The following is a 25,089-nucleotide window of genomic DNA, read 5'->3' as shown; positions in this document are numbered from 1 at the left end:
CTCATAATCAGTGTGTTAAGAACACATCCTTGTTTTGATAAAGAGGAAACTTGACCTATTTAAGGACTCTCCCACGAGCCATCGCTAAGATGGCACTTCTGCTGGAGAAATTCCAGAGGTTTGATTCGATAAGAATGCAGAGTTCAGATTGCCTGGGAGCCCTGGGCTCTCATGGCTTGGGAATGAGTCAGGAGCCCTGGGAGCCTGGAAATGCAGCTCTCCCACTGCCTGGCTTGAGGGCCTTTTGTGAGCCACTTCACCTTTCTTCCTCACTCCCTCCATTTTCCCTTCTAATGCCTTTTCTTGGGGATTTTTTCCATTCGGAGGAGCTGCTGGTACAGACCCAACCTGCCGAAACATGTTACTCTTGGAGTAACAAGTACTGTGTAAACACATGGTAGCGTGTTACTACCCAGATCTCTCCCAGATACATTTCTCACAGATTTATCTTTCTTGGGAGATAACAAGGCCTTTCTGGTGTCACTTGAACAGATGGTTCTGAGGAGGGCCTGATGGGTTACGTCAGAATGAGCTGAACATGGAAGGCGTGTGTAGAGCAGGCTGGGTGAAGTTATCCAAATGTCAGCTAAACTTCCAGAAGGAATCAGTTCAGGAGGAAGAGAAAAGGGAAGACTTGGGCCTTTTGTTGTTTGAATGCTTTTTATAAAACCTGTTCCCAAAGGAAAACTATTCTAACTTTGTGGTGAGGGTGACAGTAAATTTGTGTGTTACCTATCCAGGCGTTGCCTTTGGGTGAGGTGGATATGGCATGTTTGGTTTTAACAAAGTCTGGTCATAAGGTGCATCCTGAACTAGCTTGATTTGGACATTAACACACCTAAATTAGCCACTACCATGCCTAAATGCTCCACAGCATTGATGTGGATACATGTTCTTGGCCTGGAGAGCTCCAGGATTCAGTTTGTGGAGGTGAATTCTTTGTCCTTGCATTCCATGTGCTGAATGCGTGGTGATCCTTGCCGTGCCCAGCCTGCTGGAAGGTTAATGGCAGTTCCCCTGCAGGATCTGCCGTGTCCCTGGCATGGAAAGCCTCAGAGTCACCGTGGTGTGACGGTGGGATGGGCACTCCACGACAGCCCAGATGTCACCGCCGGCCGCTGTCGCAGGGCTGATAACTGTGGGAAAAAGTGATGTCAGTGTCTGGCCAGGCCAAGGAGCTGTCGGCTGGGATGAGGATTAGTGAGCCCTCAGTGCTGGCTGAACAAGCATCTCTGGCTCTGCCAGCTCACAGGGGTGACGTGCCACTGCGTGCCCACACGGTGACATCTGAGATGGGGACACCTCCCATGCCCTGTGTCCTGCCTGGCACCCACCGCTGCCATGTCCTGGAAAAATCAAGCATGGTGTTCATAAAAAGCACTCCTGGTGGGGGAAAAAAAATCAATAAACAGGATAGAAAGGCAGAAAAAAAACCATGTAGGGTCCTGCCACCTCTGGGCACTCTCAGCAGGAATGCTGAAATAACACGGCTTGGGAAAAGCACTGCCAATTAAAACAGCGGCCTCGGGAAAACCGTGAAGGCCCAGAAGACAGATGGAAGTGAAGGATGGGCCATCGTTGGTTGCATTCCATGGGATGCACATAGTTTTAGTCATGTGTTAAAATAGAAAGTCAGCGGTGGCGTTGCTTGCGAATCAGACTTCTGATGTAATGAGCGAAACAGCCCAGCTTCCAAGTCCCAGCTTGAAAAATATGGAAATATTTTGTTTCTAAACTTCCCTTTATCAGACTCTCTCACATCATTTGGCTCCCTCGTTTTTTTCTCCCAAAGGCCACTTAAATCCTTGACATTTTCTGCTGCTGATATAATTTAATGCGGCCAGACAGTCTGAAATGGGGGCAGTTTTTAGCTCAGCCCGTGGGGGTGACGTTCTCAGGCACTGGGCTGAAACCATCGGCTTAATCCTGCGGAATTTGGCTCTGACGGGGACATTCAGACCTTGTGTTCCATCCCTGGGGCTGGGAGATGGCAGAGCTGGGGAAATGCTGTCAGCCCACCAGATTTTACAGACGTGGAGCAGGCAGGGCTCTGATGGGATCAGGGATCCCTTAGGAATTTCTCCACCTCAAGGAGAGCAAAGCTGGGCTGGTCAGAGGGAGCAACTTTTTATTTATCCTTTGGTTAAAAGCACGTACCTTCCAAAGCACCCTAATTCTGACTGATTCCAACCCAGCTCTTCTCTTTCCCTCTACCAAAGAAGAATTAAATGCAGATTAAGCACAGTTCGCTGGCTGCACTCGGCAGGGCTCTTCTTTAAACTCTTTGGTAATTTGATCCACACACCAATCAGATGAAATGCAGCTAAAATAATTTGCTCTCAATTTATGCTGGACTAATGTAGTTAAAATCACTCTTACTCTTGGATTTCTGCTGGTTTAGCTGGATGGACTCAAATCCAGCCATTTAAAGATGCATCTGTGTTTGTTGGAGTTTCTTCCTCAACACTTTTTTCCATTAGAGAACATCTCAGTTTGTCTTTTTGATGATTCCATGCCTCCGTTTCCCTGCAAGTAGAATATTTTGTGGAAGGAAAGTCAATATTTTCAAAAATAGGAGCCTCACTTCAGGGTCATTTCTGCGTCTCAGATGCTTAAACATGAAATATTTGAATGGGCCAAGGTGATATCAGAAGAACTCGGGTTTCTGAGCCACTTCAGAATTCTCCCACCAGTCCCTCACTTTTTAAATCGTAGTCCACACGGGCTTGCCAAAGAAACTCAGTGCAAATTATGTCTCAGCTGCAAGGGAGGAAACAAATATGAAACACCTAATGATTTCAGCACGCTTGGGGCTGCAAAGTCTGGCCCAGTGTTAACTCTTCAGATAAATGCAAACTCTCAAAGACAATTTTTTTTCCATGCAGGGCTGCCTGCTGTGGACCCTAGAGCTTCTCCTGCTCAGACAGTTTTGCTCTGAAGGCAGGGTTTTCCATGACATTTCACAACAGCAGAGGTTTATAAACCACTGCAGCAGAGCAGGAGCAAAACATTTTCTTAGTCATCAGCCTGAAGGCTAAAACAATACTGCCCAAAGGAGGGGATTTGTGTTCCTGGTGTTTCCAGTGCTTTCTATGGGGTAATTATGCATCAGAATCTGCAGTGTCCGGGATAAGGGGGTGGAGGACATTGGTGTGAGCAAGAGAATAACCCTGTGTGTGATTCAGCACAGGTGGCTGTGAGGGGGTCCCTGTGAGGTATGTAACCCTCTGTGTTGTTGTCCAGCAGGGTGGAGAAGCGGAAGGTGACAGACCCCGTGGGTGCCCTCAAGGAGAAGTACCTGCGACCCTCCCCGCTGCTCTTTCACCCCCAGGTAAAGCAGAGACACTGTCAGTGACACTGTCAGAGCTGATGGGATGCTGAGGTGCAGCTGGCACACACTGGGGTCACTCCTCCTCATCCAAGGGCCTGACTGGGAACCCCACTGCATTCCACCAGTTCCTTCCAGACACATTGAATTCACAGCCTGAGGGTGATGCCAGTTGTGCCTTGCTGTTTCCTTTGCATCAGCATAAAAACAGGGATGAGGTCTGGGCAGCTCAGAGGCTCTGCTGAGCTCCCCTGCCACAGCCCAGAATGCCTGCGTGGTTTTTCCTTTGGGAACACCTGGGGGGTGTCATTTGCTGTGGTACAAAGTGGAGAAGCACTGCCCAGCCCCAAGGCAGCAGCATTTTCTCCCTTCCTGAATTTCCCAGCTCATGAGGAGCTGTGGAAGTGCCGGGCAGCGGGTTCAGCTGCTCCCAAGGCGTGTGACAGTCCCCAGCTATCCCCATCCCTCCTGCTGTGCCCAGGCTGGGATCCCAGCTCCGTGGTCCTCATTGTGCTCTCCTTTATATTCACAAGCATTGTTCTCCCCTGACAATGTTTCCCACCTTAGATAAATAACTCGCAGGTTTGTGAAATCTGGGTCCTGGTTGCTTTCACAGCTAAACTTAGTTCCTGCATTGTTTCACACCAGCCCCAGAGTTTGGTTAATAACTTCCCCTGATTTTTCCTTCATCCAGGCTGGATAATGGTGACAGGCTGGCCAGGAACATCCTGTGTTTGTGTGAGTTAGAATAGTGGGGATATCTGCCTGTAAAGAATCTGATAGCAGGGAGGAGCCAGCGTGGCAAAGCAACCCAAGGAGATGATGAGAAACATTCAGACCTCAAGCAGGAGCATGCTCTGGGTGGAAGGTTGTTAACATTGTTCCCAAAATCCTGACCACGTCCTCTTCCCATGGCAGTGAAAAGATCTGGAAGGTCTGGTTATCTCTAGCAGCTTATCACACAGAATAGCCTCAAATTTACAATCACTCCAGCCCAAAGCTTCCTGATAACTGATTTTTAACAAGGCAAGCACAGTGTCCAGATCACTGGATCTGGAGAGGCGCCGTTCCCATGCTGCAGTCAGTCACACACAGCAAGGAACACGGGGCATTTGTTCCAGAACATGGGAGATTTGCACCACCAGATCCCCTCCCAGTATATTCTGAGCTGGATGGATCATCCAGCCCAACCTGTGCCCTCCACAGGATACCCTGACAATCCCACCCTGCGTCTGAGAGCTCTGGCAGCCTTGGGGCCGCGACCATTCCTTGGATCCAGCATTGCTAAGAATTCTGGATCCTGGATCTTTTCCTAAGAAATCACATTTTCAGGGTTCCTGCTTCTGCTTTCTTCATTAGGACCAACGTTGCTGTGCCTGGTCAGTCAGAGTCACATTCTACCCAGGCTTTTCTCACTCCAGACACGAGTCTGGTCTCAGCCTTTTCCTCTGTGACTAATCCCCAGCTTTCTCAGAGTGCCCTCATTGGGCTATGATGGAGCCAGAAGATGTGATAAAAGCGTTCAGGAGATGTTTCCTCTCTCAAAATGAATTTCAGGCAGCTCTTATTTCTTATGCAGTCATTGGCAGAAGTTCCTTTGCTCTCTGGGAGTTTTCCTACATTGTCTATTCCAAATGAAGCTCTGAACAACATAAATTACCAGTGTAACTTTTTGATAACTTAATAGAAAGCCTTTCCTCACCTGTTAAGTTTCTTTTCTTCCCCTTTTCTGTTTTATTATAACCAGGCAGTTTTCCCCTAAATAGCAAAAGTGCCTTTGCCACTGGAGAGGCCATGGCCAGCATTTAGAATTTTAAAGCCAGCCTACGGCTCTCAAGCCAGCAAATATCTCTGACTAAGTGCCTAAAGAACAGGGCACAACAAAGGAGAGCTCCAGGTACCTCGGCAAAGGGCTGAGAGCTCGGCTCTGAAAGGTCCAGAGAGCTTTTTAACGTGATGGTTTTGTTGCATGACTGGCAGCTGGGGCAGAGCTGGTGCTGTAAATGATCAAGTAACCTTTTCAAGTGGCTGGTGTTAAGTATTACTTACTATTTATCATGGGCTGGGAGCCTCCAGCTAAGGGGCTGTGGATCTATTATCGGGAAATGGGGGTTACTACTCCTCTTTTTTACAGCTTATGAATGCTTGTCAGCCCTCCACAATGTCTTCGGGGGTGATTAAGACAACTTTTTTTTCATAGCCCTATATTTTTAAACAATATCTTGGCTCTCTCCCCACTCTGCCCCCCTCTTCCAAAGCCCAGTTTAATAAAGTGTAAACGTGCAAAAGGTCAGCCCTTCCTGTACAATCGAGCATCTCGGGGTGATGTATGGCTTCCTCCTGCCTTCCGCCCCGGCTGCCTGCGCAGGTCCCGCCTGTCCCGCTGCTGTCAGCGCAGCCAGGAGGCAGCTTCAGTGCTGCCTTGTTTGTTTTATCCCTCTCCCCTGCCCCTGCTATCTCCAAAGTGCTCTCAGGAGTGCACAAAGCTGGATGTCGGAGGAGTTGGGGGCGTCCTCTGAGCTGCGTTGCTCTCTCGGACTTGGATTTCCTGTTGTGCTGCATTGAAAGTAAAAGTGCTGTTCTTCTTTAGGCAGGATTTTTATGCAGATCCTTTTTTTCCCCTTTTTTTGCACATATTCCAGCTTCATTCTTTCCTTTTTTCTTTCCCCCTTCTCCTGCATCTCCAGGGTTTCCCTGTCTCCCTCTTTCTGGTGCAGTGTTTAATCTTGTGTCTGTGAGAACACAGCCAAGTCATGCAAACTGGATCTGATAAAGCATCCAGGGACTTTCTGCTTGGTGTCCCAGCTCCAGGCCTGCATGCCAGCTGCTCCCATCCCAAAGGGATGTGTAGGTGTTGACCCTCCTGACCATAACTCACCCAGCCACTGCTCACATCCAGGTCTTTGGCTGGAGCTCCCTTTCACTCCAGGAAACTCAGCCATCTCCCACCCATCCTTCCATCACCTTTAGGAGCTGCTGAACCTTTCCTACCCATAATTTAAGTGTTGGCCTCTTAACCAGGCAAGCTCCCTGTGGACCCACTCCATCCTGAGCCTGATCCCAACTCCTCCTCTTCCCAGCTGCTCCCTCTTCACCCCTTCACCCTCAGCCTTTCCTCTCTCAGCTCCCTGAGCAGCCAGCACACATCCCTCACACTCCACTTTGGCCAGGATTCTCCTGCTTTGGGCCCAAAATGTCCCTGTTCCCCTCTTCAGGGGTTGTGTCCCTGCCTGCCCACCCAGCACTCACTGCCCTGTCCCTCCAAGCCCTGGGATGCTGTAGGGGACATCAGATTCCCTCTTCCCAAGACTTTGGTTAGGGCTTGGGTACTGAATTCTACCTCAGGCATCTGACCACAGTGTTCAGTTTCAGTGTAACCCCAGTAAAAATGGATGCCTCAGGTGTATTCTGAGATAATTATTGATGAGAAGTGCATAAAGCACTGCAGAAAGTGAACAGGTTCTCATTTCTGGTTCCTAAATGCCTGGCTTTGCCATTTGTGCCTTTCCTGCCTTCTCCATGACCAACACACTACTCCTCTTCCCTGGCTGGATTCAGTGACTCCATCTCCCACTGTGCCTCCAGCTTCCAAGACAGCCAACATCATCTTTGCCCAACCAAAGCTGGTGTTTCGTGCAGACCCTGCCCTCCCCAGGGACTTTTCTGACAGGAGCCACCTCCTTGTCCTTGCAGATGTCAGCCATCGAGACCATGACAGAGAAACTGGAGAGCTTTGCAGCCCTGAAGGCCGACTCTGGCTCATCCCTGCAGCCCCTTCCCCACCACCCCTTCAACTTCAGATCACCACCACCCACGCTCTCCGACCCCATCCTGCGCAAGGGCAAGGAGCGCTACACCTGCAGGTGAGCCCGGGCTGTGGGAGCACCCTGGGGTGTGGGAATAAACACCCCAGGGTGTGGGAATAAACACCCCGGGGTGTGGCAATAAACACCCCAGGGTGTGGGAATAAACACCCCAGGGTGTTGGAATAACCCAGGATGTGCCATCCCAGCTGGGGAGATGCGCCGGGCACCAGCACAGAGCAGCCCCGCACCGACATCTCCACCAGGAGGGAAAACTGGGAGCATTGGAATCAGAGCAGAGCAGGGATGACTAATTCCCTCTGAAATAGCTTGTTTTGTCTGGTAGGAAATCAGCATCTTCTGTTTGCTTTGTAATTTTTAATAACCTTGGGAGCGGATCTGGAGATTCTCAAGCGAGCCCAACTCCCCAGGCCAAGTCTCTGGCCAACGCCGCCGTTCCCAGTGCCAGTCCCAACCTCAGCTATGGAAAAATTATTGAATTTTGAAAAATGGCATGCAGGAAACAACTTTTTCAAACAGTTCTACCCACAGAACTCCTCACGTACCCATCCACCTCCAGATTGGAGCAGATCAAGGGTATTTAATAATAAACCTCTGCCTGCTGTGGCAGTTTCACCTCAAGGTTCTCCTGGTGGCTCTTCCTGAGGGGATTTTTTTGGCTGCAGAAAACTTTGGCTGATGTGTCTCTTATGTTCAACTTTGCCACAAGAGCTGCAGGCTTGGGTTTCAGTTGAATATTTAGAAATTTGAGCTTTCTACTTACAAAAGGGACTAAAATTAAATTTTAGATGCACACTCACAAGTTGACATTTGGATTTCCATCGCTGAGGGACACTCACATTGACTGTTCATCTTCAGGACAGCTGAAGGTCTCTGAAATAAAAAAGTGTGTCATAGTTTCCTTCTACAATAGGTTTCATATTCACAAAGTGCAGCCCCTCATCCTTAGGTCTTTATTTCCCAATTCATATTTTTATTTATACATTTTTGATTTTACTGTGAACTGGATTTATTGGGGAATGAAATTCCTTCCTTTTTTAATTTCCTTGCTCTAAGCAACTTGTCTGCCTCCTAACCCTTAGCACAGAACTGCAGCCTTTATCCAGAGAAAATTCTGTGAATTCCAAGGATGAAAGAGCAGATTCCATACGATGAGCACATCAATAGGGCTATAAAGGAGATGCAGAAACATCTCAAGTGCCCATCTGCCCAGGCAGTGATTAAACCCTCTGTACTCTGAGGCAGGAATGCTGTAGTTAAACCATGTCTGTAAGTGCCATGTCCACACTTCTTTTGAGCACTTCCAGGGACAGTGACTCCACCACCTCCCTGGGCAGCCCATTCCAACGTCTGACGAACCTTTCTGTGAAAAAACATTTCCAAATATCCAACCCAAATCTCCTCTGGTGCAACTTGAGGCTGTTTCCCATTGTTCTGTCCCTCATTTTGTGGGAGCAGAGCTTGTCCTCACCTGGCTGCACCTTCCTGTCAGGGAGTTGTAGGGGTGAGAAGGTTTTTTGTGAGCTGCATCCTCCTGTCAGGGAGTTGTAGGGGTGAGAAGGTTTTTTTGTGAGCTGCATCCTCCTGTCAGGGAGTTTAGGGGTGAGAAGGTTTTTTGTGAGCTGCATCCTCCTGTCAGGGAGTTGTAGGGGTGAGAAGGTTTTTTTGTGAGCTGCATCCTCCTGTCAGGGAGTTTAGGGGTGAGAAGGTTTTTTTGTGAGCTGCATCCTCCTGTCAGGGAGTTTAGGGGTGAGAAGGTTTTTCCTGATCTTCCTTTCCCCCAGGCTGAGCCCTCCCAGCTGCTCAGCACAGTAACCCTGGGGTGGGTTTGTCCTCCCCATTGCCCCCCTCAGCACATGAAGGGATTTTTGGGGCTCAGTGTCAGATAAGGGGTGCAGGATGTGCTGTGGGCTCTCCTGATGGTGTTTTTTGGCTCTCCCTCTCCAGGTACTGTGGCAAGATCTTCCCACGCTCAGCCAACCTGACGAGGCACCTGCGGACACACACTGGGGAGCAGCCTTACAGGTGATCTTGTCCCCCACAAAAATCCCTTTCCTAAACACTCCTCACTCACCACTCTGGTATTTCCACCCCCCCTCCCCTCTCCAAAGCTGTGCCAGCAGAATACCACAGGCCTGGAGCATTACACAGAGTGATTCATAGGGTTGTATATTATGTGTACCAGCCAAAAATAATCAGGCTTGGCAGCTCGAAGATAGACACTTAACTTATATTTAGATGTATGCTGGCAAATGAGGGCTCTGATTTGCAGTGTTGTTTCACACTCACGTTAACCATTCATCTCAAGGACAGCTGAAGGTGCTGAATGGCTCTGAAATTCAGGCTGGTTTGAAGGGCTTGCCAGGACCTTCACTGCTGGGGCTAGCTGGGTTTTGTTGTTTTTCTTTTTCTTTTCTTAATGCACATCAGAGGTGCCTCAAGTAGGGGATCAGAAAAAAAAACAAACCAAAAAAAAAAAACAAAGGCAAAAAAGATCCAGTTGATTTACCTGCCTTTAAACTGAATTTTGGTGGTGTCTGAGCTTAAATCACAGAGTTTAAGAGGACAGCTGTGAAGGGAGGATTCACAATGAGTTTCCCACGTTTGTGAGTGTTTAAGGTAGAAGGCTGAGCTATTTTCTGTTAGCTGGGGACAAGGTGATGTGATTTTGATGCTTCAGTGTGCACAGGGACAGTGTCCCAGCCCTGTGAGTTCTGTGGCTCCTGCCCAAGTCAGGGCTTTAAATCTGAAAAAAACTCACAAGAAAATATATGTAATATATGTGTCTAGGTATATAAATAACTATTTCTCATGGAAATCTTTCCCCCTAGCATTTTCTCCCAGTGCATTACAAGCAGCTTAAAAAAAAAAAAATTGGGGGGGAAAAAAATGTCCTTTTTTTGTTAGAATGAGGTCCAGAAATGAGCAAACCTGAAGGAATGATGAATTGAGAGCTTGCTGCAAATCAAGCCTTGTGTTTGCCACGATGTGAGGGAGTGTTTTGCAGGTTGTCAAACAATGGTAACAATTCCATTTCATTTTGGGTAGCTGATATTGCAGCGTTTCATACACAGCCATAAGTTCACAACAAAGCAAATGGAGCAGTTATTAAACAAAGAGAAACACAAATTTATGAGCAGCAAAAGGCCATGTGGTCAAATCCATCACATTTTTATGCTCAGTTTAACCTAAGAATTGACTCTCCCACATTGTAATCCCTGCTACACTGAGAATCACGTTCATTTTCCATCCAGCATTTTTAGTGTAGACATTAGGTAAATTAAAAATACACCCCATCACACCCCCCCACCCCAAAAGCAGATATATATTTTGGACCCATTCCCTGCTGTGATGTTTGGGGTTGTGTTATTTGATATGCCAGAACGAGCCCTGTGTGTTCCCTGTCCACTGCAACGCTCGCTCCCGATTATTCCGAGATCGTTAGTTCACTTTTCTTCCAAAAAAGGAGACTTGCAACTTAACAAAGGTTAGGAAAATAAAGATTTATTTGATCTGGTCTTCTCCCAGAAAATAGCCTGTGTGGGTTTTTTAGAGGTCTGACTCCTGGACAATGTTGCAGCACTCGGGAGAGCCGGGACTGCGTTTGCAGACGAGCTTTAATTATCATTGATTTGCTTTTCCTCTCAGAGAACTGAGATTTGCAGCTTTGGCAGCCAGACTTGTTTTGAGAGCTTGATTTTTTAATGCTGACTTCAGGCAGGTAAAAGGAAGCTGCTGACTTCTCAGTGGTTCACTGTTGTCTCCTTCGCAATTTTGCTTTTAATTAGTTTATTTTTTTTTAACCTGTCCCTATATAATAATTTAAATATTAATCCAAATATTAATTACCATGTTCTTAAAGACAGCAGACCAGAAAATAAAGTATTTTGGGTTTGATTCCTGATGGTCACTGTTTAAGTGATGGGTTTTTTGGAGTTTTTGGGGGGCACTATGAAATCACTCAAATTTCTTAAGTGTCTAATTATGTATAATGTAGGAATTAACAGCACACGAGCAAAAAGGAGGCAGATTCTTTTTTTAATGAGAAAATTCAACATGTTTTCTGAAGAGTGAGAAATACCTGATGATGCACTTGTTAAAAATCAAATTATTTGAAAACACTTCAAGCCCCTGTGCCCTACAGTGAAATGCAACACGTTTCTTTTCACTCTTTCTTTTTTTTTCTGCCCCAAACCTGAAATTCAGGACTATGTATTTCAGAATTCAGTGACAAAAAGGCTCTTGGAGACCTTGTGTCCTGTCACCTGCATTAAGCTGGAACTCACAGTGACAGCTGACATCTACCATGTCATTTCAATTGCACATAGCTCAATAAATATTGAAGATATTTCTCATTTTCTGGTTTTCAAAATGCAGCCTGAGCTCAGCCCTGCTATAAATGCACTTGGAGGGGGAGTTGCTTTCCATGTGTTTTTTGGTTTTTTTCTGCAATTTTGCCTCTCCAGCTCACACTGATCAGTGCAATACTTTGTGAGAGGGACACAGGAACTCCTGCCCACATTCCCAGGTTTGCTCCCTGTTTTCTCCCATCTTGTCCCAGGTACCAGAGCTCCTCCAGCTCCCAGGATTTCCTCTCAGATCTCCCCAGCTCCATCCTGGCTCCTTCCTTGCTGTCCCTCCCTCCCACTTTGGGTGTTTTCAGCCCTTTAAGCTGATAAGGGAGAAGCTTAAAGCAAAACAAACACTGCTGCTTTTGAGTTTTATTCTTCTCCTCACCCCTTCCCTTGAATTTAAGCTGGTTCCTCTGCCTGGGCCATTTATTTAGATTAAAACCAGCAGAACTCCCAGCACCAACCCCTCTGGGGCCACAAATAACCCTGGACATCTCCCTCATCCCTCTGCTCCCAGCCATTCCCTGCTCCTTCCCAGTGCCCCTCTGGTTCCTATTTTTTTAACAAGCTCTTTATCCCTCCCCATTCCCGACCCTGGATCCACATAGCTCATGGTTAGGGCAAGGACCTGTCACAGGGAACTTTTCAAAGGCTTCCTGAACATCTAAATAAATGGATGTGGAGGAGGCAGGGTCCTTCCTGCTTTGGATGTGTGAGAGCTGCCTTTAAATGTCTGGAGCTGCTCCTGGGGGTGATGGCAGGGACAGCCAGGCTGGGGACATGGGTTACCCTGGTGCCCACTGTGCCAGGCACTGAACACATAAAAAAGCCCATTTTTTAGGAGCTGGTGAGGACAAGCAATGAGAGAAAAACCCCTGGTGTCAGCAAGGATGAGAAGGGGGCTTCTGGTTTAAACTGGACAAAACCACTCATGAAAATCCCATGGAGTAGCAGGAGCATTGGGATATTGGCAGGTTTGGATATTGCAGTTTGCTGGAGTGCTGAACAGGAATCTGAGAGCAAATTCCTTGGTGTTAGAAATCCGTGTTTAACTCTCTGTATAGAAACTGTGATTGCTCTTGCTGATGTTCAAATAACTTCTTGTTTTCTAGAGTTACTTGGGGGGTTTGGGAAAAAAAAAAAAGGAAAACTAAAGACTTTACAAGTCTGGAAATGCTGTGGTTTAAAAAGGGACTTTGCTCTCTCCCTTTGTTAATCCTAATAAAGGCCCATTATTTGAAATATCTTTATTCTTGTTGGAGATTTAGCAGTAGGAAATTCGGAGGTGGACATGGAATCCATAAACATTCAGTGAGAGAGAGTGTTTCATAAATGTATCCCCACTTTTCCCAAAAATAATATCGATTTGTTTTTAGAGACCCAATAAAAATCACAGCTGGAGCACATCTGGAAATGGGGTGTGTGTGTGTTGTACAGCAGGGACCTTTTCCACTGGCAGTTGAACCTGTTGTGTCTGTAGGGAAGAATCCCATGTCCTCTGTGTCCAGGGAAATCCATCCTTGAGTGAGGCAGGCATGGGTGAGTCTGTGCACATCAGGAGCTACTGATATTCCCAAAATCTCCATCTCTGTGTTTTGGAGTGCTAGGAAGGCCCTGGCACAGGTTGTCCCATCCCTGGCAGTGTCCAAGGTCAGGTTGGACGGGGCTTGGAGCACCTTGGGACAGTGGAAATTGTCACTGCCATGGCAGGGGTTGGCACTACATGGGGTTTGGGGTCCCAAAATCATTCTGGAATTCCAGGATTCCCATCAAAGAGCATGGGGAACATGTTGCTGTGGGTTAGAGGAGCTCAGAGCAGTCCTGCTTCTGTGGGTTTGTTCTGGAGTTACAAGGACTTGGGCAGAGTTGGAATTTTGGAAGTGTCCAGGATTTGCAGCAAAGGGATTCTGGAAGCAGAGCTGGGGGGAGCAGCTTTGCTGAGGTACAAGTGACGTGTTTAAAGGGAGATGTAAGGAGAGACCCGTTAGAAATGAGGGTTTTTTCAGGAGTTTTAGACCCAAACTCTGTCACAGCTCGGAGCTGCCACCTTCAGTCCATCAGCGGCTCCAGCACTGCTCTGGGAGCTCTCAACACTACCCTGCACAATTCTGATTTATTTGGAGGGAATCAAACCCAAAAAGGGGGGGGGGGTGGCTTTGAGCAAGCCCCCAGCCCCTCTACCATGGGTCCTGCAGAGACTCAGCTCAGAGAGGGAATATTTCTTCACTCAGCAACTCCCCTGGATATCCTTGGCTCATCACATTCCAACTTTTCATCATAAACCAGATATTCACTTCTAGGAGGAAATCTTACCCTGTTCGGAAAGGATGCTGGATTTACTGGGAGCTGTTTTGTCATAAGAATAGTTATAATTACCTTTAAATCCATGCTGCAGTCCCTGCATGTCCAGTATCACAAGGAATTTCAGAAATAAAGCCAGAATTTTCTGTGTGTCCAGCTGTCATGCAGGGATTTGCCTGTTAATAACTATTTTATACATTTCACCTCCTTTCTTTCTTCTTCTATTATCCTTGTCCTCCCTCCACAGACATATTTCATCTGATTCCTCTCAAAAAATGTGGAAGGAATAAATCCACATCTCTCATTCCTACATCCATGCATGGAAAAGTAATTATTTTGTTTCAAACTCTTATTTGTTTGGACCACTCACTTCCTAATTAATCCTAATCCTTTCTTTGTGCTCCTTGAGTAACAATAGTATCAGATTTGTCTGGGGTGATTAATGCTTTGTGCTTCCTTCAGCTGAGTAAAGATTTATAGACCAACATTTCCTGGGATTTTGATAGCCAGATTTTTCTCCTTTTTTTTTTTTTGGGAGGAGGGGGGGGGATGGGGATGAGGTTTTGAGGAGGATTTTTTTGGGGGGGTTGTTGGGGTTTGTTGCTGTCTGATTAGGAAAGGTGAATAATGTAGCAACACACACAACTTCTTCAAAGCAGTAAGAAGAAACAATTTATTGAAAAGCCATCGCATTTATATAAGATAGATGGTGCAAAACTAAATAGAAAAGGCTAGTTTGTCCAAGAAGGCAACACCTCTTTGAAAACATGCTTTGTGCAAAACATCATCTCCAGGAGATGTTTAATCATTGTTACAATTTCTTGTCCTTGAGCAGCCTGAGAAACCCAAGGCTTCAAGGCTGCTTTTTCCCTGGTTCCCAGCAGCATCCATACACAGGGGTTTGTTTTTTGGGGTTTTTTTTTGTTAGTTGGTTGGTTTTCAGCGTTGCTTTTTCATATTGTTGCGTTGTTGCTTGTGTTTTGTTGAGATCTCCCCCCTCACATTGCACTCTTTGTCGTTTTCTGCTGGTTTGCAGGTGTAAATACTGTGACAGGTCGTTCAGCATTTCCTCCAACCTGCAGCGGCACGTGCGGAACATCCACAACAAGGAGAAGCCATTCAAGTGCCACCTGTGCAACAGGTGCTTTGGGCAGCAGACCAACCTGGACAGGCACCTGAAGAAACACGAGCACGAGAACGTTCCAGGTAGGCAAATATCACATTTTATCTTCTTTTGTCGGGGTCAGGATTAAATGCACAAGATGGTAATTCATGTTCGGACTCAGATGTTTATTAATTTGTATCTATGTTACAAACAGTGAGTTCTAGAGCACTTCTAGCTAACAAATTAAAAGTGGAGCTCTCTCTCTCTCTCCAAGGTCTTTTAAAGGCAAACTCTCTAATTAAGAAATGACACCTAAATTATTTTTACTTTTAACCCAATAACCAACCACCCATGACCCACAACGAAGACATTTTAATCCAATTACACAAAATCACAGAAACTCATGGAGAAGAAGGTGAAGAAGAAAGACAAATCTTTGTCCTAAAACTTTCATCTCACTTTACACCTGTCACTATATTCTAAAACCCCAAATTTCAAATTTTCCACCACGTGACAAACCTCTGCCCTAAAACCTCCATCTCGCTTTACATCTGTCACTATATTCTAAAACCCCAAATTTCAAATTTTCCACCATGTGATATTACACACTTCTATTCCAACTACACACCCATAATCCCAGTTCTATCACTCAGTTTTGGAAGCTTTCTCCACAGCCTCTGGTCAAAAGCAGTGTTCTACTGGGAGTTAGTGCCTGTCAGCACAGAAAGTCTAAAATTCTCAGTGACCAGGGTTCCAACTCTGTGGATCTGCTGGGGATCACTGGAGAGAGGAGACTCATGGTCTGGCCCTTGGGAAGCCTTGCTGGAATGCACTATCCCCTAAGGATGAGTTTGTAGGGGTTTTTGGAAATTCAAGAAGATAAATAGGCTTTAACATAAAAAAATAAAAGGAAGGAATTTATGTGATGAAAAGAAGTGATTTCCCAGCATGGGTAAAAAAATTTATTATGGAAAAGGTTTAGGCAAATATCTCTGCAATGGTTCTTAAATTGTTTGTATTGTCCATAAAAATCTAAATATCACCTAAATATCTAAATACCACCTCTGTATTTGGGAAAAACACAATCTCCCTTTGGGATCTTTGCTCCGTGACTTTCCTCTTGAGTATTAAACCATTAAAATAAAGTGAAGGGGCTGTTGAGAACATTCTTACTGGCCTTGCCAACACCTGATGGAGTGTCCTGTTGTCTCTCCTGTTGTCCCTCCTGTTGTCCCTCCTGCTGTCCCCCCTTGCTGCTGCCCCACAGTGAGCCAGCACTCCGGAGTCATCACCAACCACCTCGGGACCAGCGCCTCCTCCCCCAACTCGGAATCAGACAACCATGCACTTTTAGATGAAAAAGAGGATTCCTACTTCTCAGAAATCAGAAATTTTATTGCAAATAGCGAGATGAACCAAGCGTCGGCTTTAGCAGATAAAAGGTAGGCAAGGAAATAAAATTATCTGCTGACAGAACAGGCATGAGCAGCAGAGCAGCAAGAGGGAATTCAGGCTGGCTGGCAGAATCTTCCTTCTGCTGATTGCTCCAAGGGAAATTGTTGGAGGGCAGAGCCCAGAGAAATAGGAAGGTGTTTTGTCCCACAAATGTTAATTTTAAGAGATGAAAAGCCAGCATTTAAATCAGACTACACAAATTTGTAGTTGAAAAAGTCTTGGTGCTGGTGTATTCTCAGCATGTTCATTGGCCCTTAGGAACAGTGAAGGGTGATTTTTAAATGCCTGAAGCACATTGGTTTTCTTCTTTATTACATTTTAAATAATATATACATGTATATAAATGTGTCTCTGGGTTCATATCTGTGTATAACATTATCAAAGTCTTGCATTCTAGTGGGAATACATGACTTAAAGATTCCTTTCCTTTCCTTTCCTTTCCTTTCCTTTCCTTTCCTTTCCTTTCCTTTCCTTTCCTTTCCTTTCCTTTCCTTTCCTTTCCTTTCCTTTCCTTTCCTTTCCTTTCCTTTCCTTTCCTTTCCTTTCCTTTCCTTTCCTTTCTTTCCTTTCCTTTCCTTTCCTTTCCTTTCCTTTCCTTTCCTTTCCTTTCCTTTCCTTTCCTTTCCTTTCCTTTTCCTTTCCTTTCCTTTCCTTCCTTTCCTTTCCTTTCCTTTCCTTTCCTTTCCTTTCCTTTCCTTTCCTTTCCTTTCCTTTCCTTTCCTTTCCTTTCCTTTCCTTTCCTTTCCTTTCCTTTTCCTTTTCCTTTTCCTTTTCCTTTCCTTTTCCTTTTCCTTTCCTTTCCTTTCCTCCTTCTCCTTCTCCTTCTCCTTCTCCTTCTCCTTCTCCTTCTCCTTCTCCTTCTCCTTCTCCTTCTCCTTCTCCTTCTCCTTCTCCTTCTCCTTCTCCTTCTCCTTCTCCTTCTCCTTCTCCTTCTCCTTCTCCTTCTCCTTCTCCTTCTCCTTCTCCTTCTCCTTCTCCTTCTCCTTCTCCTTCTCCTTCTCCTTCTCCTTCTCCTTCTCCTTCTCCTTCTCCTTCTCCTTCTCCTTCTCCTTCTCCTCCCTGCCCTTCAATGCAACATTTCAGGCCAGAAATCCAGGATATTGATGGCAACTCCCAGTGCCACGGCTTGGCAAACGAGAAGGCAGAAGATGTGGATGATGAGGATGAAGAACTGGAAGAGGAAGATGACGACAGCCTGACTGGGAAGTCCCAGGACGAGACGGCGTCGCCCACGGCGGAGCCGCGGGGAGCGTTCGAGGATGAGGAGGATGAGGAGCCCACGTCTCTGACCATGAGCTTTGACCACACCCGAAGGTGAGGGGGCCATTGCCAGGGGCTCAGCCCCCTGCCCGTGTCCGTGGTGCATGGTGAGTGCTGTGGGTTTGTTCTCTCCAAGCCATGCCATGCCTCTGGTTTGATTCAAACATCCACTCCAGATTCCATTTCACCCTGGTGGGGGACATGAGACAAGTGGACTGCAAGGAGTCTGGAATGATATCCAAGGCTTGAGGAGTCTGGGGCAGGAGAACAGACACAAAACCCAGAGTTTTCAGGGTAACACAACTCAGCAGATGTCGTTTTTCTCTCCAAAACTGGTCAGGGCAAGGGAAGAGTCATTTGTGCAATGCCTTTGATGCTGCTATCGCCCCTTGAGTTGTAGCAAAATATTCTTGGATTCAAGTGGAGTTCTAAGAGCTCTGGCAAAAAAAGGGGTTCTGCCCCTCTGCCCTGTCCAGGTGAGACCCACCTGCAGAGCTGCCTCCAGCTCTGGGGTGCCAGCACAGGAGGGATGTGGAGCTGCTGGAGAGAGTCCAGAGGAGATCTCAGGATGAGCAGAGGGATAGAGCAGTTCTGATGTGAGGAAAGGCTGAGAGAACTGAGATTGTTCAGCATGGAGAAGGCTCCAAGGTGACCTTCCAGTACCTGAAGGAAGGTACAGGAAATATGAAGGGAGACTCTTCCCAAAAGCCTGGAGTGACAGGACAAGGGGGAGTGGATTTAAATTGAAAGAGGAGAGATATAGGTTTGTTCTTCAGGGAAAATCCTTCCCTGTGAGAGTGGTGAGGTCCTGGCACAGGATGCCCAGAGCAGCTGTGGCTGCCCCTGGATCCCTGCAAGTGTCCAAGACCAGGCTGAACAGGATGTGAAGTACTCTGGGATAGTGGGAGGTGTCCCTGCCCATGGCAGAGAGTGAAATGAAACAACCCAAACCAGATTCCATTATTCTTTAAAAAGTAAAGGCTTTATCCCCCAAGATCAAGCCATGTCTGAACACCTTCAAAATGAAAGATTGCTGCACACAGCACAGGCTCAGCTCTCCTTTTGCTGCAGCTTGCCCCAGTTTCTGTGGGTATTCACAGCCCAAGTCACACAACCCTGAAAGCACCTCTGGTTTTGGTGCAGAACCTCAGCCAGAACCTGCTGCTTGTTGCTCTCCACTTCTCCTCGCTCCTCCCATCCCGTGTCGTGTCCGTGTCCGTCTGTCCATCCCCTCACGCATGTGGCTGCTGAGCCCCCTGGGTGGTGCATGCAGGCTCTGGGCCAGACCAGCTAACACAGGTCACCCCTTCCCCTGGTCATTGGTACAGGTGTGTTGAGGAGGACGAAGCCGGCCTGTTAGATTTGGAGCAGATGCCGAATTTTGGGAAGGGGCTGGATCTCCGCAAAGCGGCCGAGGAAGCATTTGAAGTTAAAGATGTGTTTAATTCCACCTTAGACTCTGAGGCAATAAAACAGACTCTGTACAGGCAGGCTAAAAACCAGGTGGGTATATCCAGAACGTTTTCCTAGCTTGCCACCAGTGTGTACAGCAGGATTAGGGAGCTGCTGGCCACCTCCAGCCAAGGGTCATTTTCCCCTTCCAGTGGGTTGTTTTCCCCTTCCAGAAGGTTATTCCTGCTTTCCAGCAGCAATTCTAACACACACATGAATGTCTCTTGTTGCCACTAAATTGAAATAGAGGAGGAAGGGAGTGGGAATCACCTTTAGATAGATTTATCACCTTTATAGATTTATCTCAGCCTGTGCAGTGAGAACGGGGCTATACAGGAAGAGAGAGGCATCTGTGTGTTTTTATCTGTCTGTATAAATGTTTTTGTAACTCCTTATTTATTTATACTTTGGGGTGGCTCTTCTGTTGGTAACCACTGAGGTTTGGTCTGCAGAAACAGCAACAAAGTGCCCTTGGGTTTGATTAAAACAGGTGTGAAAGATAATAATATATCCAGGACTTGCAACCCAGCATGTCTAGAGGGTATCCTTGTTTATCTCCTTGATTTCTAAATGTAAACCAGAAAATAGAAAAGAAAAATCCCAGCCCTGTGAGCCAAACCAGTTTAGACACACTAAAAACATCAAAATGGCATTTCAGAATTACTGAAATTCTGAGAGAAATCTGGAGGTTTGGAGCAGGCCTGTGTGTGCTTTCTGCTTTTTAATTAGTGAAAATACCCAGTCTGGATTTGTGGAGTTGATCTCTTGATCCCCCCACAAGAATTCTCACAAAAGAACTGTTCAGTGAAGGTACCTCAGCAGCCTGGGCTGGAAGGAGGAGACATTCCCTGGTGGGGGATGAGCACAGCTCTCACCTAAGAGGCCCTTTCTGACCCTCAAGCAACAGAATTTATCCCAAAATCTATTTCAAATGTCCAGCAGAGCAGTAGCTTAGTGCAGCTACCATGTAGAACATAATTATTAAATTAGCATCATCCAAAACTTGGGAAATTTTTGTCCTTCTTCATAGTGGATGCCAGTAGTGGGGCTGGGGAGAGGCTGCTGGAAGAGAGAGCACAACAGTTTTTTTGGGGTGACACCCATTTAAACACAAGCCACTTGCCTGACTCTTCCCTGTGTCCTGTCACTAACATCCCAAATGCACTAACTCTTTGGGACAGCTTGCTCTTTTTCCAATGTACCACCCTGGTGCAGCCTGTGCTTGGATGGGGGAAGGTAGTTTTGATTTTTGTCTCTGTTTTACACTTGAATCACAAGAAGCAACTTACTAATTTACCCACCTTTTGGCAGGTAATATTAAAAACCTTGTGTGAGCAGCACAGCTCTCCTTTGGCTTAGTTTTCAGGAATTTTAGAAGTGTGTGTGTCCACAAAACCACAAAATTGTACCTCTTCCCTGGCCCAGGGGGTGGGGAGGGGGGGGACCATGTTCTCCTCTTTTTCAGACCATGAGTGACAATAACATTGGTTTTCCCCTCTGTTCTATGAGGTTATTATTTTCCTAAGCCCCACATCACTCATGTGGGCTGAGAAAGGGCACAGAGAGGTGTGTGAGACAAATCTTGTGTCCTGGTGGAGGGAGAGCAGCCAGGTTACAGGGAGACAGCAGTTTATTAGAGGATAAACAAGTCTCTCTGCATTTCTCTCAGCAGACACCTTTGAGGGTTTCACTGCAGCACTAAACCCTCCCTGACAATGAGATGCCATGCCAATCGTGGCAATGAGAATTCCACATCCCTAAATATCCACACTGGCATCAGCAGAGGGCCCATGCCAGGGATTGAGTCAGGATGAGGAGCTGCCACCCCTTCCCTGGGCACTGCTGCCCCAGCCCAGCCTCACTGAGCCTTCTCTGGGGATGTGCTTTTTTTAAGAATCAGCCCCAGTAACAGCTGCTTTCCCCTGGGAGCAGAGCCTGGGATCACATGGAGGTTTGTGACTGAGCACAGGCAGTGCAGGATGGGTTTGGTCCTGTGAACACCAGTGGGAATGATGGTGCCTCCCAATGTCCCTACAAACCATGATCTGGCATTTTGTGGGTGTGAGTTCAGCCCAGCAGAGGATGCTGCTGGCCCAGGTGGGCAGGGCTGGGGGTGCTGTGTTTTACACAGTGCTCCTCCACTCTGTGTTCTCACTCCTGCCCTTGCCCCCCTCTCTCCCCAGGCTTATGCAATGATGCTGTCCCTGTCTGAGAACGCTCCCCTCCACACGTCCTCCCAGAACTCTCTGGGGGCTTGGCTGGACATGGCAGGAGCAGCTTCAGAGTCGGGGACCTTTAACCCCATCAACCACCTCTGAGAGGTCCACAAGGCACTGGCCGGAGCCCAGGCGAGGTGCTGGTGGTGCTGCAGCCATCCCAGCAAAATCCCAGCCAGCAGGAGATGGATGAGGGGGCCTCAGGGAGTCGTCTGGACTTTGGGCTGAGAAGGAAACCTGTCGCGTCCGACCTACACGTCCTGCATTTTTATCTCTCCAGAGTTTTCCTTTCTAATTTATCAGAATGAACCTCTCCCAAACTGGATAAGCCTGAAGCAGCCCCAGGATTTCACAGCCTGTAGGAATAGCATGAGCAAGACACGAATTGCAACAGTGCAATCAAAGATTGGCCCCTCCAACCTTCCAAGGCAGTGTCACTGAGCCAGCACAGCCTGAGCAGGAGCGACAGCTCAGAACCACAGCAGCATTTCCTCCCCAGCCAGCTGAGTGGAGAAGCACCAGGGGAGCACAGCCAGGTGTGACCTGTCCCTGGTGCAATTCTGATACAGCCACTGGAGTTATGCCAGGGAAAGACAAATCCAACCCATTAAACTGCTCCCCCCCCAAGAAGAATTCGGAATTCTGCGCTGCCACAGAAACACCATCCTGTCCTTTGTTCCCAGCAAAACACTGGCACAGTGCAAAGCTCCTCCAAGGTGAGGCTTGCTGTCATCATGAGCCACGTGCAGCTCCCAGCTGAGACCTCTCCAGCCTGGAGGAGGCTGAGGTTGGGTGACAGATGTGTCACACGGACACGGATGGTCGGCTGTGCCCTGGGCGAGGCTGGGAGAGCTCCTGTCCCTCCTGGTACCTGTGAGCCCAGCATGGGACAGAGCCAGGCTGGTGGAGCTCCTGGAAATGCTTGGGTTTCCCCAAGCAGAGAGGTCATGGGGTAAAGCCTTGCCTGGTTGTGCATAAGGAAATGTGTGCTGGAAAAGCATCACCTCACCAGGGAGCTCAGACACATCTGCTCCTGTGTCACCTCCCCGTGTGTCACCTCCCAAGGTTTCAGGGTGACATCACCCCCTGCTGATGGTATCAGTGCACACATCTCTGATTCACACCATTGTTTTGGCCTGGTTTTCCCTCTGCACAACCCGCTGCTGCTTAGCCTGTAATTTAAGTAGAAATATGAACATTTCCATGCTCCAGCAGCCTGAGGGATGCAGAGCACAGAGACAAGAATCCAGTTGTCTCTCTGACTATGAAATTTCTCACAGAGATTTTATGAGTGGTTTCCAATCACTTCAAAACCTTATCTTCTCTGCTGGTATACAGCAGCCTCCACAAATCCTGCAAGCTTTGTGCTGTGCAATTCCCATCTGCTGTTGGAGCAGGAATTTAGACATGACTTTCCTTTATGGAATGGTTGGGAAAGCCATGGAAAAGGGCAGATGCAGGGTTCTAAGCCAGTCCAGTGTGGGAAGCCTCATTCCAGCAGGCCAAAACAATGGAACCAGCTCCCTGAGCAAAACAGAGTCAGAGCTGGGTGTGACACCTTTGCAATTCAGCTTTACACCCAAGAGCACATGTAAGGCTGATTTTGGGGAGCCCCCACAGGAAAGCACCCAGGGGTACAGATGGAGCAAGAGGTAAATTAGCAGCACCAGTGTGTTTCCCAATAAAATTTACCCTCCCCTTTTTGGTTTTCCACAACATCCTGTGAAAGTGCCCAAGGCTCTGAGAGCACCAGGTGGTGTGACTGAGCTGCTTCATGTATTTGCACAAAGCTCCTGGGCAGGTAGAGCCTGAGAGCCGACCCTGCCAGAGGAGAGGGACAGCCCTGTCCCCTCCCATCCCATCCCATCCCATCCCATCCCATCCCATCCCATCCCATCCCATCCCATCCCATCCCATCCCATCCCATCCCATCCCATCATCCCCACTCCAGAGGCTGCAGCACAGCCCTGCCCAAGGCGCTTTGCCTTTAAATTATTCCCACAGGGGCCAACTGAAAATAATAAAAGAATTGTTTCTTTTCCTGATGGAATTTATTTTAATCTGTATATAACTTGTAATTTTGGGCTAATTCCTCTCTTATTTTATTTCTTCCTTAACAGTATTTTTTTTTTTACATTAGATATCATTCTTGTGAAGAAATCATGTTAATATAATATGTAGTGAAGGACCAAAATGGTGTTGTTGAGGTTGGATGTTGGATAAGCAGGGAGCAGGAAGATTTAGTCCATGTGCCAAATGACCCCAGTCAGTGCTGCCAGTGGTGCTGCTGATTCTCCAGACAATCATCCCTGGGCTCCCCTTTGCCTTGAAGCTCCTGGGGCCTTGGAGGAAGGTCCCAGTGACTGGGAGCAGCACAGGAGGAGGAGGAGGCCAGTGGAGATGCTCTGCCTCGATGGCCCTGCTCCAGGAGAACATGGGAATGGCCTTAAACACAGGGACAGACCCATCCTGTCCCATTGCAGCTGCAGCTCCCTGACTCCTGGCAGCTGCTCAGAGCAAACCACGTGTCTGAGCATCTCTCTGGCAGGGCTGTGGCACTGCCTGCTGTGCTGGATCAGGATCTGTGGGCAGCAGTGGGTGTTTGGGTGCTCTGACCATGTTTTGTTCACCCTTGGAGAATCCTCAGGGCAGGTCAGCATTGCACTCGTCAGCAGGGGGAGGTGACAGAGCAGCCAAGGGAGTGGCAGTGAGCTGGACACCAAAATGTGGGCCAACACTGAGCAATACTAAGGAATGCAATTGTATAAGTGGGGTATTTATGGTCTCCCCTTCACTCTCTCAGCCCTGCTGCCAGTTGTGTCATTTCTCCAGAAGCAGCTGGCCAGCTCCTTGCTCCAACTGAGCTGCCACTGTCACTGTCCCCCTCCCCAGGCTCATCCTGGCTGTCCATGGATCTCCTGAGGGCCCCTGGCCAAGGACAGGGAGGTATGATCCAGTCAGGGATTGAGGACATTAAAAATATAGGGTTTAAAATCATGAAATGATTTTTTTTTCTTTTCATATTTCCTAATTCAGTTTTCTCCCCATTTTCTCTAGCTTGTGTTGTAGGATCTCCCAACTCCTCTAACTTAGCACTGATTACAAGTTTCAATTTTTCCCATTAAGATAAAGAAACAGGAAGCCTCACTGAACCTCTGTTAATCTCTGCCTTTCATTTGATTGCATTTGGAATGTGCTGCAGCTCACAGCTGGTGTGGAGGTTCTGTTTTGCTGCTTTAGCAGAGAATATTGTCTTTTAAGGCTGCTTCCCAAGAGGTTTGTGTCCAGGACATTCTGCTATCAGAGCACTGCTGGCTTCCCAGTGCTGGGGGAGCTCTGGGAGCTTTGGTGAGACGTGGAGCTGTGGTGTCCAACCCCACAGATTCTCTGGGATCCAGGGCAGGTGAGGGTGGCAGGGATAAGAAGTGGCTGCAGTGTGTCTGGTACCAGGTATGGTTTAAACCCAGAGCTTTGTGTAGGATCTATTTATTTAAAATATTTTCACAGCCACAACAGCACAGAGGAGAGAAGGAGAAGCCCTGGGGATTTTTGGAGTGGTCAGATGGGGCTGGGAGCTGTGCAGGGCTGAAGTGTTGGTGCTCTGTGAAGAGCCCTTGCTTTGGCCAGAGCTGGACCTTGCTGGGCTGGCCAGGGAGGAGGATGTGGGTCCCATGTCTGTGCATTCCCAGCTCTCAGAGCTGGTGGCTGGTCCTGCTGTGATCGCTGTGGCTGGCACAGACAGCTGGGAGCTCTCCAGTGGGATGAGGCTCTCTCTCCATGGGATGTGCTGAGGTGC

At 47.6% G+C, this 25,089-nt stretch overlaps 1 protein-coding gene across 7 annotated transcripts in view; it reads left to right on the top strand.

Annotated features, from left to right (window-relative positions):
• PRDM16 (PR/SET domain 16) overlaps positions 1-24,177 on the top strand; it is a 286,505-nt gene extending 262,328 nt beyond the window's left edge. For 5 of the 7 annotated variants that reach the window (XM_079325962.1, XM_079325959.1, XM_079325964.1 and 2 more), the window contains 8 exons: positions 3,244-3,331; positions 7,022-7,191; positions 9,100-9,177; positions 14,842-15,011; positions 16,178-16,352; positions 17,449-17,679; positions 18,954-19,128; positions 21,261-24,177. In XM_079325962.1, the coding sequence (XP_079182088.1) occupies positions 3,244-3,331; positions 7,022-7,191; positions 9,100-9,177; positions 14,842-15,011; positions 16,178-16,352; positions 17,449-17,679; positions 18,954-19,128; positions 21,261-21,395 (1,222 nt within the window). In that variant the 3' untranslated portion in view covers positions 21,396-24,177. The remainder of the gene's footprint in view (positions 1-3,243; positions 3,332-7,021; positions 7,192-9,099; positions 9,178-14,841; positions 15,012-16,177; positions 16,353-17,448; positions 17,680-18,953; positions 19,129-21,260) is intronic. The other 2 variants (XM_079325960.1, XM_079325961.1) reach the window with 2 other exon arrangements.
• Positions 24,178-25,089: the final 912 nt, after the last annotated feature.

This window comes from Erithacus rubecula (assembly GCF_903797595.1).
Source record: "Erithacus rubecula genome assembly, chromosome: 24".
Lineage (NCBI taxonomy): Eukaryota > Metazoa > Chordata > Aves > Passeriformes > Muscicapidae > Erithacus > Erithacus rubecula.
Note: the sequence above shows the minus strand (reverse complement) of the source record. Positions and strands in the feature narration are given on the sequence as shown.